The sequence below is a fragment of the Myotis lucifugus genome, unplaced genomic scaffold (assembly GCF_000147115.1).
Source record: "Myotis lucifugus unplaced genomic scaffold, Myoluc2.0 scaffold_124, whole genome shotgun sequence".
NCBI lineage: Eukaryota > Metazoa > Chordata > Mammalia > Chiroptera > Vespertilionidae > Myotis > Myotis lucifugus.
Window position 1 is genome coordinate 1,128,171 of NW_005871172.1, and position 15,397 is coordinate 1,143,567.

General features: G+C 41.3%; 1 protein-coding gene and 1 long non-coding RNA gene across 18 annotated transcripts in view; one reads left to right on the forward strand and one right to left on the reverse strand.

The window, feature by feature from the left end:
* Positions 1-649: 649 nt before the first annotated feature.
* LOC106697982 lies at positions 650-6,803 on the reverse strand. 5 transcript variants are annotated; one of them, XR_002830500.1, is made up of 6 exons: positions 6,643-6,794; positions 4,395-4,605; positions 3,879-3,967; positions 1,669-1,706; positions 1,012-1,190; positions 665-775 (listed from the first exon to the last, which is right to left on the reverse strand). It is a non-coding gene; the product is annotated as an uncharacterized LOC106697982 (long non-coding RNA). The 5 variants fall into 5 exon arrangements; XR_001349253.2 differs by lacking the exon at positions 1,012-1,190 and having other exon boundaries at positions 650-775; XR_002830498.1 differs by lacking the exons at positions 1,012-1,190; positions 1,669-1,706 and having other exon boundaries at positions 660-775; positions 6,400-6,803.
* Positions 6,756-15,397, forward strand: part of UEVLD (UEV and lactate/malate dehyrogenase domains) — a 29,493-nt gene continuing 20,851 nt past the window's right edge. For 2 of the 13 annotated variants that reach the window (XM_023758131.1, XM_023758134.1), the window contains exons 1-7: positions 6,852-6,971; positions 7,324-7,600; positions 8,091-8,321; positions 8,689-8,773; positions 10,380-10,445; positions 12,704-12,867; positions 14,372-14,507. In XM_023758131.1, coding sequence (XP_023613899.1) covers positions 8,208-8,321; positions 8,689-8,773; positions 10,380-10,445; positions 12,704-12,867; positions 14,372-14,507 — 565 coding nt within the window. In that variant the 5' untranslated portion in view covers positions 6,852-6,971; positions 7,324-7,600; positions 8,091-8,207. Of the gene's footprint in view, positions 6,972-7,323; positions 7,601-8,090; positions 8,322-8,688; positions 8,774-10,379; positions 10,446-11,665; positions 12,050-12,289; positions 12,458-12,703; positions 12,868-14,371; positions 14,508-15,397 lie in introns of those variants that run through there. The other 11 variants (XM_023758132.1, XM_023758133.1, XM_006093803.3 and 8 more) reach the window with 11 other exon arrangements.

Genomic DNA, 15,397 nt, shown 5'->3' on the forward strand with positions numbered 1-15,397 from the left:
GATGAAGAAGACATTTGGACCATGAGGCAGTCAAGATCTTAGATACCCCAGTCTCTTGTTTGGCCCTTTTCCTTGACGCACAAAAGCATGCAAGGAAAAGGCCAGGATCTTAACCTTCACTGCAACTCAGCTGCGTGGGTTGGTAAGTTGCTTACGACTCTCAACTTCATTTTTGCCGTTTTGTGAAATGAGGCTACTACTCGGTTACTGGAAGGATTAAAATAATGTAAAATTGAGTATCTTACACCTAATATGAAAATGAGGACCTTTCCCCCACAAGGTGGAAGCTTTGGGCTCTTAATAATAGTTGTGGAAAGACCACAGAGAAATAGCCCCAAAGAATAGGCTTAAAGTTGCTGCAATCTCTAGCCCTTGAACATAATTTCAATCCTGGACCCAGGAGAAAGGCATTACTTGGGAAATAGGTCTAAAGAGCTCTTGAGAATTTCTATCCTTAAGGATACAGAACAGAGGAGAAACTGAACTGGCTATCTTAGTCTTACTACCAGCCTTAGGGACTATGAAACAAAAGGTAATCAACCACTTCCACCCACCCCCAACTACCTCCCCAGCCTCCCTCTCCCTGTTTTGAGCTAACTGAATACCAAGTCTTTATCTTTAAAAGGACGGTAACTTTTTACATAAAATGTGACAAAAAATAATGTGCAATTACTTTATGTGAAACCAACAACAGGAACTGTACAGCCAGTGGGTCAGGAGGGCTTCAGAGCTGCATTGCTTCACCAGGATCATCTTTGCTTGTTTCCAGTGGGATCTGACGGGAGAAAAGTATGTCAGGTGGGTCATGCTTAGTGTGGGCTGAGGTCATTGCCCTCCTTGCCAAGAGCGGACAGGGGTAGCTGCGTCCAATTCTGTCACCAAATGCCTCCGATCTCAGTTGCCAGAGGGGCTTAGCAGTATTGGAGCTGATGAGGCAGAGAAAGGCCGAATATCCAAGGTCCAACAGGAGGAGAGAGGAGAGAGACATGTGCCACCAGAACCATTACAAACCAGTGTTTACTTGAGGGAGAGTTAAGTGGGGTTCTTCGTGTGGGCTCGTCTAAGAAATGGTATTGAAGACGGCATACACAATGTCCTATGAGAACAAGACTAGGTCATCCTTTTCAGGCAGCTTTGACACTGCGCCTGAGAAATCTTGACCTCTACACCGCCAGTTTATTTGAAAGAGACTGAAAAAGAATAGAGGCTCTTAGGAAAATGTATGTAAAAGATCACATGAAAGACAGAGGGAAGTCTCCCAACTGTAAGTGGAAAGTGAATAGTAATAGAAGTGGGTAAGCTACATAACTTCTTTGAAATAAAGAAGAGGGTGTTTGTTTCTAAAGTTACTAGAGTTGGATTTTGATGCTTAATTCATTTATCTGGGGCAGTGGTTCTCAACCTTCCTAATGCCGAAACCCTTTAATACAGTTCCTCATGTTGTGGTGACCCCCAATTTCATTGTTACAAATTGAACATAATTAAAGCATAGTGATTAATCACAAAAACAATATGTAATTACATATGTGTTTTCCGATGGTCTTAGGCGACCCCTGTGAAAGGGTTGCTCGACCCCCAAAGGGGTCGCGACCCACAGGTTGAGAACCGCTGATCTGGGGGAACACATTTCAAAGTAGGAATAGAGAACAAAGTTGAGGGCACACTTACCCCTCCTGGGGGATACTTATATCCCTTCCACATTGTTCCTGCAATGAGAAGCATCCATAAGACAACAATCATTGTGGGCTTCTGGCTCAGTTGGTGGTGTGTGCAGGGGCAAATGGGTGTTTCTGAAAGGTGTGTTGTGTTCCCTGAGTCCTGGGAATTGGGCTGTCTTCATTCAAGGCCTGATGGTGGATGGCCCAGCATGATAGCTCCTGGCTGGAGCTTTGTGGTCTAGTCTGAACTGAAATGGCTTGCCATGGCCATTTTGGGGACAGGGCTCAGATACCAATTGTGACATCAGCTCCTGTGACCTTGGGGACCAGTCAGAGTGAGTATAGGATGGTTGGCCAGGATGCCAGATGTGTTGGGGCTAAAGAACCCTTATCAGGACGCCCCTGTTCCCTGGTGGCTGACTCTATGCAGTTGGGATCTAGCTGGCATCAGATCTTTATTAACTCATCACCTAAAAATATTTTGACTTTCAGCTTTATGCAGTCAAATGAAAAAAAAAAAAGAATTCCTATGTAAAACACAAAACAAAAAATACCCTGGATTAACTGGAAGGGTTAATTGGCTAGATATGTTATGAGCAATTACTTTATATAAGATTGTTAGGACTATTCAAAGAAAAAAAATTTTTAATTATGGATTGATTTTTAGAGAGAAAGAGGAAGGGAGAGAGAGAAACATCAATTTGTTGTTCCATTTATTTATGCATTCATTGGTTGCTTCTTGTATATGTCCTGATGGGGGAATCTAACCAACTGGACTACCTGGACAGGGTGAAAAATCTTGAATTTTGTGAACTAGCACAGTTAAACTTTCATGCAAGGTAAACCTCCTTACAATTTCCCTCAGAAGGGAAAAGAAGGAACATGGGCTATTACACTCAATTTATAGCTGGAGAAACTGAGGCACAGGATAATTTCAGCAGTTTGGTCAGGAACACAGTGTGGCAATGGCCCAGCTAAACAAGTGCCCAGGGCCTCCATTCTCATCCCCACCCCCACAGAGGTGTGACTGTGTTGTGCCAATACCCTCCTAGGAATTCTGGGGCAGAGGGGGGTGGGGGGGAAGCACCACCATCATGCCTTGCTCTTAGAGTATCTGGGGCTGGCTGAGACTCAATACCCCTGCCTTCAGCGTAGCTGCCTAGAAAACCTGCTCCTGTAGTCGGTACATTACTAAGACTCAGAAGGAAGTTTCTTTAACTGTGGTAACATCTTTGAAAAAACAGGTCTGAATAAAATGGGTGTTGCCGAAACCGGTTTGGCTCAGTGGATAGAGCGTCGGCCTGCGGACTGAAAGGTCCCAGGTTCGATTCCGGTCAAGGGCATGTACCTGGGTTGCGGGCACATCCCCAGTGGGGAGTGTGCAGGAAGCAGCTGATTGATGTTTCTAACTCTCTATCTCTCTCCTTTCCTCTCTGTAAAAAATCAATAAAATATATTAAAAAAAAATGGGTGGGGATGATTTGATTTGCTAAAAGGACACTCTTAATGCTTGCTACAGGTAGGCTGGTCTAGCAGAATGAGTGTGAGGGGCTATTAAATCCAGAGATCTATGCTTACATCCCAGCTTCGCAAACAAGTTGGTCTGTGTGGCCTTGGATAAACCGTTGAGGTCATTGCCACAGCAAATCTGGTTCATGATTGGTTGACTTGTTCATGATTTCGCTTAGTTTTTAAGTTAACATTTACTAAATGCTAATTTTCAAGCTTTGCATTAAATGCTTTACATGAATTCCCAAATATAATCCAACTAATAAGATCCTGAGATATCTCCATTACACAGATGAAGAAACTGCACTTCACAGAGATTAAAATTTCCCAAGTCACATAGCTAGTAAGTTGCACAATTAGGACTTAACCCAAATTCACCTTAACTCCAATTCAGTATTTGCCAAAAGGGGCATTAAAATTGCTGGTCCAATTTATTATAGAGCTTGTAAGTTAATAGATGGGAACAGTTTTCAAAACTAATACCTTTCCTTTCAAAACAGACCAGAGTTGTTAACAAATCTTTGAACCTTGATCTGCTTTTTAGCAGTGCTCCCCAAATTCTAATTCCCTGCTATCTACCTCTAATCATTTCCCCTTCTACGGTTTATTATATTCTCCGGAGGAATACAAACTGTCCACTGAGATTTCAGGGTGTTATCAAGTCCTCTGGAAAGGGAGGAATTCAGCCCAACAGACATGATCAGCACTCACAGTTGCAGATCTTCATCCAAAGCCTGGCTGTTCCGTCGGGCCTTGTTCTCCTGAACAGGCCACCTCTCTTTCCACCTCAGAGTTGGAGTCTGAGTCAGAAATAAATGTAAAGGCAGACATGGCTTCACTTGTTGGTCCAGTAGGTAACTGTCTCTGTATAGGACTGGTAGGATGGCTGAAAGTCCCCTCCAAGGCCTACCTTCCCTCTCCTGATCAGCAACTTGGCCTGGACTTAGTGAAATCCAGAAGGTGGGCACTATCTTTGGCAGAGCCCTTATAAATCCCATAATGCTTTGAAATAAGTGCCGCTATATACCTAAGGGTAAGGGGGATTTAAAGATGTCCCAATGGGATGGGAAGTAGCCTGGGAAACTAACTTGGCTCCCATCACATCCTGACTTCTAATTCGTGGTGAGATCTCAACTATCTTTCCCATTTGGTCAGAAACCCCAGCTGGGAGGGTTAGCCAGAGCTAGGACTGACTACCAGGAATTTGCAGGCAGAATCATTACTTACCATAAACTCCGGAAACGTGCCCATGTAACATGCAAGGCCAACAAAAAGCATCCAGCCAAGCACGATCATGATAAAAGGATTTCTAAGACACAATTGCAGAGTGAAAGACTTTTCACCAAATCTTGGCAAAGGAGTGTGCTCAAAAAACCCTCAGTTGGTAGAGGTCTCGCATGTCAGTTCCAGTCCTTGGCTCCAAGGGATCCAGAATTCCCTAGTAGAGAAGTTGGAGTCTAGTAGGGCATTGTGACATCATTGGTCACATGACTCATACTCACTACACGTCAGGTCAGGTCATTCCTCTGTTCAAAACCCTCTCGTGGCTTCCTCTTTCAGAGTAAAAGCCTAACAAATAGAAAAGCAGCCCCTGACATTGGAACTGGTCTGACCCAGCTCTGTCTCAGTGTCGTTAGCTGACTTGGCACTCACAGCTAGGCTATGTGATTCTCCTGTCTCACAGAAAACCAACATCAGATGGGTCATTCAGACCATGACAAAATAAGACAAAACAAGGCCACTTCATAATTCTGTCTAAGCAAAAATAAGGTCACTGTATAACCCACAAAATACCAAACATCCTCTTCTCTCTGCAAATAGAAGTAATTGCTGCTTTTTTTTAACCAATCACAGCTCTATCATCACTCTAGGTTGCCCATTTTATAGATATTTTAGATAACCAATCATAGAATTGTCCTTTCTGACAGCACCCAACCCAAAGTGGAGCTTTGCTTTCTTACACCGTCTCCCAAATCACCCAAAACCCAAATCCTATAATTATGGAGTCATCAACCCTACTTGTTTAAGTGTGAGTGTGTGCCTGCTGGTCTCTGCCTGAAGGGCATTGACAAGCCAGTCACAATTGTTTGCAAAGCACTCACGCTGGTTCTCACATTTTTTTCTTGCATTAGAATTACCCATGCTTCTTAAAACAGACTGCTCGACCCCACTCCCCTAAGGTTCTGAGTTTGTAGGTTTGAGGTGGGGTCTCAGAATTTGTATTTTTAACAAGTTGTGGGTGATGCTGAGGCTGTAAGTCTGGGGACTGCATGGGGTAGAATCACTGCCTTAGCTCCCTCTTATTTCTCTGAGTTAGCCTATTTCTGCTTCCTCACTTTATTTTATTGATTTTTTACAGAGAAGAAGGAAGAGGGACAGAGAGTTAGAAACATCGATGAGAGAGATCGATCAGCTGCCTCCTGCACGCCCCTCACTGGGGATGTGCCCGCAACCAAGGTACATGCCCTTGACCGGAATCGAACCCGGGACCCTTGAGACCGCAGGCCGACGCTCTATCCACTGAGCCAAACCGGTCCGGCATGCTTCCTCACTTCTTACTTCATTCTACCCCAGCCATACTGGCCTCGCTGTTTCAAGCATCCCCAGGCTCATGCCTGTTTTAGGACTTTGCTTTGAATATCCTCTATGAAATGCTTATTGTTTCCGCCCTCAAGGGGACCTACCCTGATCTCCTTATGCTGCCTTTTAAAATTGTATTTCCATAACACAAAATTACTTTATAACATGCACTCCCATTTACTTGTTTATTGTATTTATCTTGCTCTCCTCCTACAAATAAAAGCACCAGCCTTAGGAAAGCTGATGTTTTTGTGTATTTTGTTCACTTCTGTATCATCAGACCTAGAAAAATAACTAGCCAATATCAATGCTTAACCAAAAGTTTGTTGAATGAATAAATGCTCCTTCTAGCCTTTCAACCTTCTTCCCTAATTGAGTCACAGCATTCTTGCCTCTAGGTCTCCCAATTAATACAATCATCCTACTGCCAGCCAACCTCTTAACAGTTAAAAAAATATCTCCTGCTCCTGCTCCAGCTCCAGCCAAGAACACAAAGCAGGTAGCTCACAAGTCAAGATCACCAAACAAAGCCAATATATTGCATAACTTCGCCTTCCTTCTTCAGGTGACCTAATCCACCAATCTACCGCCTCTCCTATTTTCCTATTTTCAAAGTGGTTTTTTTTGTGTGTGTTTTTTTTTTCTTTCTCACCTGGCTGTTGCCTTTCTCTACCACCCATATGGTTACGGGACTCTCCCTTGATAAAAAAAGGCAACCCCTCCCCCGATGCGGCATCCTCCTCACAGGGCTGTCCCTATCTCCCAGTTCTCCACTACGCTCCCGCTGGCTTCCTATTCTAGGTCCCTGACATTCTGATTTTGAACTTTCATGATCTCCTTCCTAAATCCAACTACAATATTCGTCCATGGTCTTTTTCGATACTGAATTTAACACCTCTTTCTAGGAACTCTCTTCCACCTCCTTGACTGCTTCTCCTCAGGTCCTTGCTAGTCCTCTCTTCATAGATGTGCCCAAGTTCCTTTCCGGCAAGCTGCCGCTACTTCCCTCGGAACCGCCGCGGAGTGTGGGCGTTGGAGGCGGGTTGACTTTCGAGCCGGGGGAGGGGCGGGGCCGTGCGCCTCCCGGGAAGTTTGGTCCTCGGCGGCCGCCGTCCAGGAGCCGGTGCGAAAGGAGGCCGAGGGGCTGGGGTCGCGGAGTCGGACTCGGGAACCCGCCTGGAGATGGAGTTCGACTGCGAGGGTCTGAGACGGCTGCTGGGCAAGGTGCGGGCAGCCCGCCGGGCTGGTGCTGGGGCCTCGGGGCGTTTTCACCCCCGGCCGGGCCGCCCCCCAGCGGCGTGCCCCCCCGCTTGTTGCGGGGCTTGGAGCGGAGGGGGCGCTGGCCTGAGGTCGGCTGCGGGGGGAGGCCTCGGGGAAGCCCCCGGTCTCCTCTCCCCGGGCCGGGCTCCGGCTGCACCCGCGGCTCCGAGGCCCCAGCCTCCTGCGGTGTGAGACCTCCTCACGCTTCCAGCGTCTCTCGGTCTCCAGTAGCTTCTGGCCCCTGCCTGTCCCTGGAGCCGCTCCCTTTTCTCTCCGCTGAAATGGCTGGTTCCATCCACTCTTTGTTGACTTGCAGTGTTCACTCGGCCTCTGTAAGGTCCAACTCAGATGCCAGTGCCTGGGAGATAGAGGCAGTCCATTCGCTCTGCCGGCTTTCGGAAATATCGATGATCCATCACATCGAGGGTCATTGTGTCCCTGCACACCGTACTCGTGCTTCTGGACGCCGCCCTCGCCTGGGCCTCCCCACGGCGGAGGTGCTCAGTGACCCTGCGGCGGAGGAAGGACGGGAGTAGATTGAGGCATGAAGACGGGGCTGGAAGGCCCAGAGGAGGTCCCCTTAGCCTTGGAAGGTTGGCCGGAGGCCTGACCCGCGAGTCTGACCTACATTTCTGGGGCTTGACTACCGCCAGTTTCCGGTTCAGGCTCTCTGATTCCAAACCATTGGATAGTCCGAGGCAGCCCCTCTTCTCATCAGTTTTCTAGTTGTAATTCTTTTTTTTAAATATATTTTTTATTGATTTCAGAGAGGGAGAGAGAGAGAAACATCAATGAGAGAGAATCATTGATCAACTGCCTTCTGCACGCCCCCCACTGAGGATCAAGCCCACACCCCTGGCATATGCTCTGGCCAGGAATGAAACCGTGAGCCCCTGGTTCCGCCGGCCAGGCTGTAGCAGTTCTTTTATTTTTATGACTGAATATTCCGTGTTATGGATATATTACATTTTATCCATTCATCAATTGATAGACATTTGGATTGTTGTAAATGATTCCTCAAAATCATTTTTAGAATGGTAATAGACTCTTAACATACTTCTTTTTCTTTTATTTAATCCTCAGCACAAGTCTACAAGATAGGTATTATTTCTCTTTGCAAATAAGAAAAATTCAAAGAAATTAAATGATTTTGCCCACAGGGCAACCAAGGTCACGTTTTTTGGGAGTGCATCTGGATGAATGAGGAGACAGTTCACTCAGCCTGACTGCAAACCTATGCATGCTTTTTTTTTTTTCTGTTCTCCCTTTGAAACCCAAGATGCAGTACCAGGAGGGTTGGAAGGGAAATTCAAGGTGTGTCAAGTGAATGAATGAATGAGGTATTCAAAAATAAGAGTGGATCTTGAACAGTGGTGACAGGAGTGATAGATACACCTACCCTACTTCTTAAGCCTTTCAGCAGGTATTTGGAGGCAGTTTGATTTAGTGATTAAAGGCCCGGGTCCTAGGTTTCATCTCTGGCTTCCCTACTTAATTTACTAACTCAGCAGGTTATTTGTATTCTCTAGCTTTCATGTTCATCTTTATAGGGTTGTTATTACTACTCACGTTTGTAAAACTCAGAGCCTTGTACACAGTCAGTGTTCAGTTAAATGTTGATTGTAATGGTTCTGTCATCTATAGATTTATTCTTATTCCATGCTCATTTTTCTCTTTTCAGTACAAGTTCAGGGATCTAACTGTGGAAGAACTAAAGCATGTAAATATGTTTTTCCCACATTTCAGATATTCCATGGACACCTATGGTAAGAATTGTATTCTCTAGTTTTTGCTACATTATTTGTTAAACTATTATTTGTTCCTAGTGAGCTACAAAATTATAATTTCTCTCTTTTATCCCCTGATTTTGAACTACACTTTGTGACCTGTGATTTCTGAAGAAATTTAAATTAATACATTTTATATTGTATTAATTTTCTATTGCTGCCATACAAATTAGCACAAATTTAATGACTTAAAACAACACATATTTACTGTCTTACAATTCTGTAGGCCACAAGTCCAGCACAGGTCACTGTAGATGGAAAGTGTGGACTAAAATCAAAGTGTTGGCAGTTCTCAGTTCCTTTTGGAGGCTCTGGGAGAGAATCCATTTCCTTGCCTTTTTCAGTTTCTTAAAGTCATCCTCATTCTTTGGCTCCAGGTCTCCTTCCTCCATCTTCAAAGCTAGCAATGTTGCATCTCTCTCACCATCCTCTGTAGTCCGATCTCCCTCTACCCACAGCTAGGAAAGGTCCTCTACTTTTAAGGACCAGTGTGATTCGATTAGGTCCATTCCAATAGCACGGGATAATTTCCCACCTCAGGTCCTTACTTACATCTAAAACCTCTATTTGCCAAGTAAGATTAGCATATTTAGAGGTCCCGGGATTAGGGTATTAAATATCTTTGGAGGTCATTATTCTGCTTACCACATACATGGTTGAAGTTTTAGTTATCTTGTTCACTTAATACAGAGAGTCTGGCTACCTAAGAAAGATTTTGATTTACTATCTTTCAAAAATTCTGACCACAGCCTACACTTGGAAATACATTTCATGTCATGAACCCATATACACATAGCTAAAATACTGTGGACTCTTTGGCATTTTTTCTTCTATTTATTCCATTCCATTTAAAAACAAGTATAGTATAGTTACCAAGGTACTAAAAGGACTACATTCCAAGGCAGTATGATAGTTTGAAGCCAACGGTAGTCTTTTCTATATTTAGTTCAGAGATTAGGGCATTCATTCTCCATCAGTGTGTCCTAGTCATTGATGAAATTTCAGGGATGTGAAGATTGAATAAAGGTTGAGAATAATGTAATTAGAGAACCAAAGAAAATAATTACTGATCTTTCTAAAAGGTCACTTTCAAAAATAAAGCTAACATTTTTTTTCTTATTCTAAAACTTATAACCTGATTTCTGAAAGTGATTGTAACTGCTTTGTTACATGTGACAATTATTTAATAGTGTCCTCACATTTTATAATCCTTTACTTCTTTTTACATTATATCATTAGACCCTTATAACAACTTTATGATGCAGTCTTATTATCTTTATTTTATGGATGATCAAACTGAATAACCAAAAGTCACATGCCTTTAAGTGGGGAAGGTGGGCCTAGAACTTGGGATTTCAGTATCAAAGTCCTGTTTTTACTCACCCTCCTGCTCTGCTTTCTAAGAAAAAAAAAATGTAGTAATTTTCCTTTGTCAACATTTTTATTGATTCCTAGACAATGGTATTTAGAAATTATGTTTTCTGTACATGTGTATGTGCATATGTGCGTTACCTGCCATTGAGTCGACTTGATTCCTCTTCCTACTTCTGATTGCACATTTTGAGGCTTTTTTTTTCGCTTTCAGTTTTCAAAGATAGTTCCCAGAAAGACTTGCTGAATTTCACTGGTACTGTTCCTGTGATGTATCAGGGTAAGTGTGGATGTTGAGAAATTGTGGGAATTTTCTAAATGAGCAGTTCAATAAGAACTTAAATTTGTTTAGTGCCATAATATTCGGACCTGTTCTGCATTTCTTATGGTTAGATGTTAGAAAGAGAGATAAGGAATTCCTACCCACCCCAAGGACTGGTTGATTGATTGAGTTCACAATTCTTACCATCCCAATAATTTCAAGGTATTTGCATATTAATGGAGGAGCTTGTGAATTTAAATAAATCATTGCTTAGTAGCATTTCAGTTTCTAAGACAATGTGGGAGATAACAGGAGGGCATAACAGTATCTTACTGCCATTGGTAAGATGCCCCTCATTGGCACTCTGACTCTCCTAGTGCCATGGAGTTATGTCATTGATTATTATGCTGGCTGGGCCTTTCAAGGTAGTAATGGTACCTGCAATACCTTTTCATTGGAAGTACCTTTTTTCCCCTTTGCTTTTGACTAGAATTATATTAACTCAGCGTGATGCACACTAGTTACTTCTTGCTGATCAGAAGGTCAGAATGTATTATCTTTCTCATTATCAAATGAGCCAATATAAATGGTTACTTTGTGGTGCTATGATCACATGACTTTATAATCACAGAGTTATCTACAGACCAATAGCTACTTCTCTCTATACCTGTATTGTAAATACTTAGGCACTATATATGGTGACAGATGTTAACTAGACTTATTGTGGTGACATACCTCAATAAAAACATTTTTTAAATAGTTAGACAAAAGTAGAAGAGGAGTATGGTTCTGGGAACTGCTAATATGAAATAGTAGACCAGGTATTAGGACATTTCTATAATGTACTAATTTTCAGTCCTAGCTGAACATCAGAATTACATGGGAATCTTTTTAAAAATGACATCCAGTCCCCATTCCATTGAATCAGAAACTTTAGGAGAGTGGCCTGGATATTGGTATGTTTTGAAGTTCCTTAAGTGTTTCTAATTTGCAGACACCTCTGGGTATCATTGTGCTTAGGGGAGCAGTAAGCAAGATGAAAAAAGTAACTTTTAGTGGAAGGAGGATGTCCTTAGTAAGAAAAGGTTGCAGTGGAAAAGAAAATATTTTTACTTATAATGGACCTATTTTCAAAATGCAAACCCTGCCAACCCGTCATGGTACTTACCATATCATATACTGTTTTAAGCATTTTACATACATTAATTAATTTTATCCTCACAATAACCCTATGATGTAGGAGCTATTTTCACATTTTATAGAACAAGGAATTGACACACAGAAGTTAAGTTGCCTAAAATCATGCAGCTAGTAATGAGTGAAACCTATGCATTCTTGCTTCTGAGCATCCATGTTCTTAAGTACAGCGAAAGACATATGCAATAAGGCTATGAAAGCAGGAATAAATATCAGGAGATAAAATAAAACAGCCAAGGTAATTGATGAGATTTCTAGTTGAAGTTTTATTTTTATACTTACATTAGGTTTCGCTTTGGGCTTCCTGACAACCAAGGCAGTCAGATTTTGCCTCTCGGTAGGCATGACATACATGATTACAACTGGAAGAATATATGTGCAACTTCCTTTCTCAGTACACTAAAATTTAAGAACCACTGGACAAGGTGACTATTAAGGTTATTTTCAGCTCTAAGTTCTATGTATCAAAACTAGCTGGTATGTTATAGTACCTGCAATTAGTGAGCAACTTGAGGGCCAATATCAAATTCAACTTTACTCATTCATTTATTTATTAATTCAGTCATTCTTAATTATATAAGAGACTTGTATTGAGCAGCCAGTACGTTAGGCACTATCTTTAGTGCAGGGGTTATAGAAATGAATAATACATAATCCTCTCTTAGGAAGAAGTTTATAGTGTAAAGTGAGAAACAGAACTGTAAGCAACTAACTTCAGTGCAGAAGTATAAAAATACGTGTCCACTACCAATCAAGATAGGTACTATAGCTCTGCTCGGGTAGAGTGAAGAAGATTACATATAGAAGATTGTGTATCTCAAACTCCTGACACAGTAGGTCCTTTATATATTTATTGAATTGAGTTGGATGTCTTAATTAAATTTCCTCAAATATTATGCTGGTGATTTAATGGGAATATATTTCCAATATTAATGTAGATGAAATGGGAAAAATAGGCCTCAATTCACATAAGTCCTTTATATATAAACTTGACTACACATCTTAAAATGCCACCTAGCTATACCATACATAGTGTGCATGCCTTATTGTTTGAAGTATGTTTATTTTGTCTCAAATAGGTAATACATATAACATACCAATTCGTTTGTGGATTTTGGATTCTCACCCTTTTGCTCCCCCCATTTGCTTCTTAAAGCCAACTGCAAATATGGGAATCTCAGTTGGAAAACATGTGGATGCTCAAGGCAGAATATACTTGCCCTACCTCCAAAACTGGAGCCATGTAAGATCAATTTGGATTTTCTTTGAATAGTTCTTATTTTTCTGAGTATTTATCTTCGATCTTAGTGAATAAAAGTAACAAATAAGTTACTGAATTTTCTTTCAATGATATTTTTCATATGGTCATTAAGAGTAATTTGAAATTGAGCTCCCAGGGATACCTGAGTCCCAGAACCCTGATGACAGCAGCCTGCCTGAAGCTGCTCTCTTCGAGTCTAAGAGCTATGACACGTCGCTATGACACGTACTGACCACCAGGGGGCAGACACTTAACACAGGAGCTGCCCCCTTGTGGTCAGTGCGCTCCCACATGGGGAGCGCCGCTCAGCCAGAAGCCCTGAACCAGGCTCATGGCTGGCGAGCACAGCAGCGTGGGGGGAGCCTCTCCCGCCTCGTGGGGCATTAAGGATGTCCAACTGCTGGCTTAAGCCCGCTCTCCATGGGGAGTAGGCCTAAGCCGTCAATTGGACATCCCCCCAGGGCTCCTGGACTGCGAGAGGGCACAGGCCGGGCTGAGGGAACTCCCCAGCCCCCAAGTGCATGATTTTTGTGCACCGGGCCTCTAGTCTTTTTATAGTTGTTTACTGCTTGATAAAGCACATGTAAAGTTACTAGCAAGTATTGGGCATTATTTCCTAGTCCCTCTCTATTGAAGAGTCTTATGTAATATACATATTTATTTGTAGTTTTGCCTGTTTTTGACCTTTGGTATATTAAATCAGATAATCTGTTATGTGCTTTGTTTTAACTGAGCATTTAAATGTTATCTGGATACATAACCATTCTTTCCTTAGTCTTTTAGAGGGTAATGAGAGAGTTACCTGGAGCTTTGATATATATCCAGGCTTTGACACAGGACTGGAAAGTTCAAAAGTTTAGGTTTCCAGGCTCATTAAAACAAGAATAGAATAATTTCCTCATGCTTCAACTTACTTGATTTTAGTGATTTAGCAGCTTGACTACACTGACTCCATTTTATCTCTTTACTCTATTCCTCAGTATTTAGGATGAAGAGGTATCATATCTGCAGTTTACTCTCAATTGATTCAGAAAAATAAAAAGAGGGAAAGAGATCAAGAAAGCAAATGCGATATAATTTTAGTGATCTGGGTGAAAAGTACATGGAAATTCTTTTACTATTTTTGCAATTTTTCTTGGTTTGCAATTGTTTCAAAGTAAAAATTTAAACAAAGACAGACTGCTCCCAAACATACGCTGCTCATAAGCACATTCATGTTATACCCTATATTTTGGATATGTGGATTTAGCATTTCTCCCTTCATTTTTCAGTTAAAAGAATTAAGTACTTTTTCAGTGAAAAGTATTGAAACAATTGAAGGTAAAAGTAATGAAACAGTTGAAGGTATAATTTCTATGGTAGGGTTCAAAAATGAGAACATAATACAATAGTTTGTTTTGGCTGACTATAACAATGTATAGATTAACAAGATAGTACTCGTTAGCAAAATTTTTGCATAACTCTTCCCTTTGTGTATATTCTGCAGCCTAAATCTGTTGTTGTAGGATTAATTAAAGAAATGATTGCCAAGTTTCAAGAGGAACTTCCCCTGTATTCTCTATCATCATCTGATGAGGCACGGCAGGTGGACTTGCTAGCCTATATTGCAAAAATCACTGAAGGTTTGTATTTTTATTATTCAGAGGGTTATAAGTTTATAATTTCTCACTGATAGCCTTTACTCTCTGCTACTTTATAAATAAATACATGCATATGTACATATATACACACGCATATATACACACACAAATCTGTATTGAATTAAAAATTCTTGTACGTATATCATAGGGTAAGTATTACCTACTATAGTTCCAATTACCTAACTATACAGTTCTAAGGAATATGCTTTCTTAAAATGTAAAAGATTAGCCCTGGCCAGTGTGGCTCAGTTGGTTGGCGTGTTGTCCTGTAAACTGAATGGTCATGGTTTTTATTGATGTTTCTCTCTCTCTCTCTCTCTCTCTCTCTCTCTCTCTCTCTCTCTCTATCCTTAGGTGAGGAGTTTTAAAATATATATAAAAGATTACCCTTACACTGATAAATAAAATAGTTTGTATTTTGTATAAAACCACTTGAATATACAGGGCTGGGCAAAAGTAGGTTAAATTGCCAGCCATTATTACCTAAAAGATACATCGTAAATATGGATACAAAGTAATAATAACAACAATAACAATAAAAAGAATACAAATAAATATTACAGGGAAAACTCTGTGTTTCACGTACTCAAAACTATAAACCTATGTTTGCTGACCCCTGTATTAATGATCCCCAAACTTTTCCATTATATTTTTATGTATCTTTTTGCCTCATTTCAATATATTGGACCAGAAAATCTGTGATTCTCACTGAGTATAAAGTAAAATACCCATACTTGCAAAATTTTGTGAGGTGTTAAATATCTTTGCATTTTAAACCACAGCAGTAAGAATCAGAATATTTTCCAGAATTATGGAAATCCTGTTTTTAGTCTTATTTAATATTTTTTAAATGTTTGGAAAGATATTTTCTT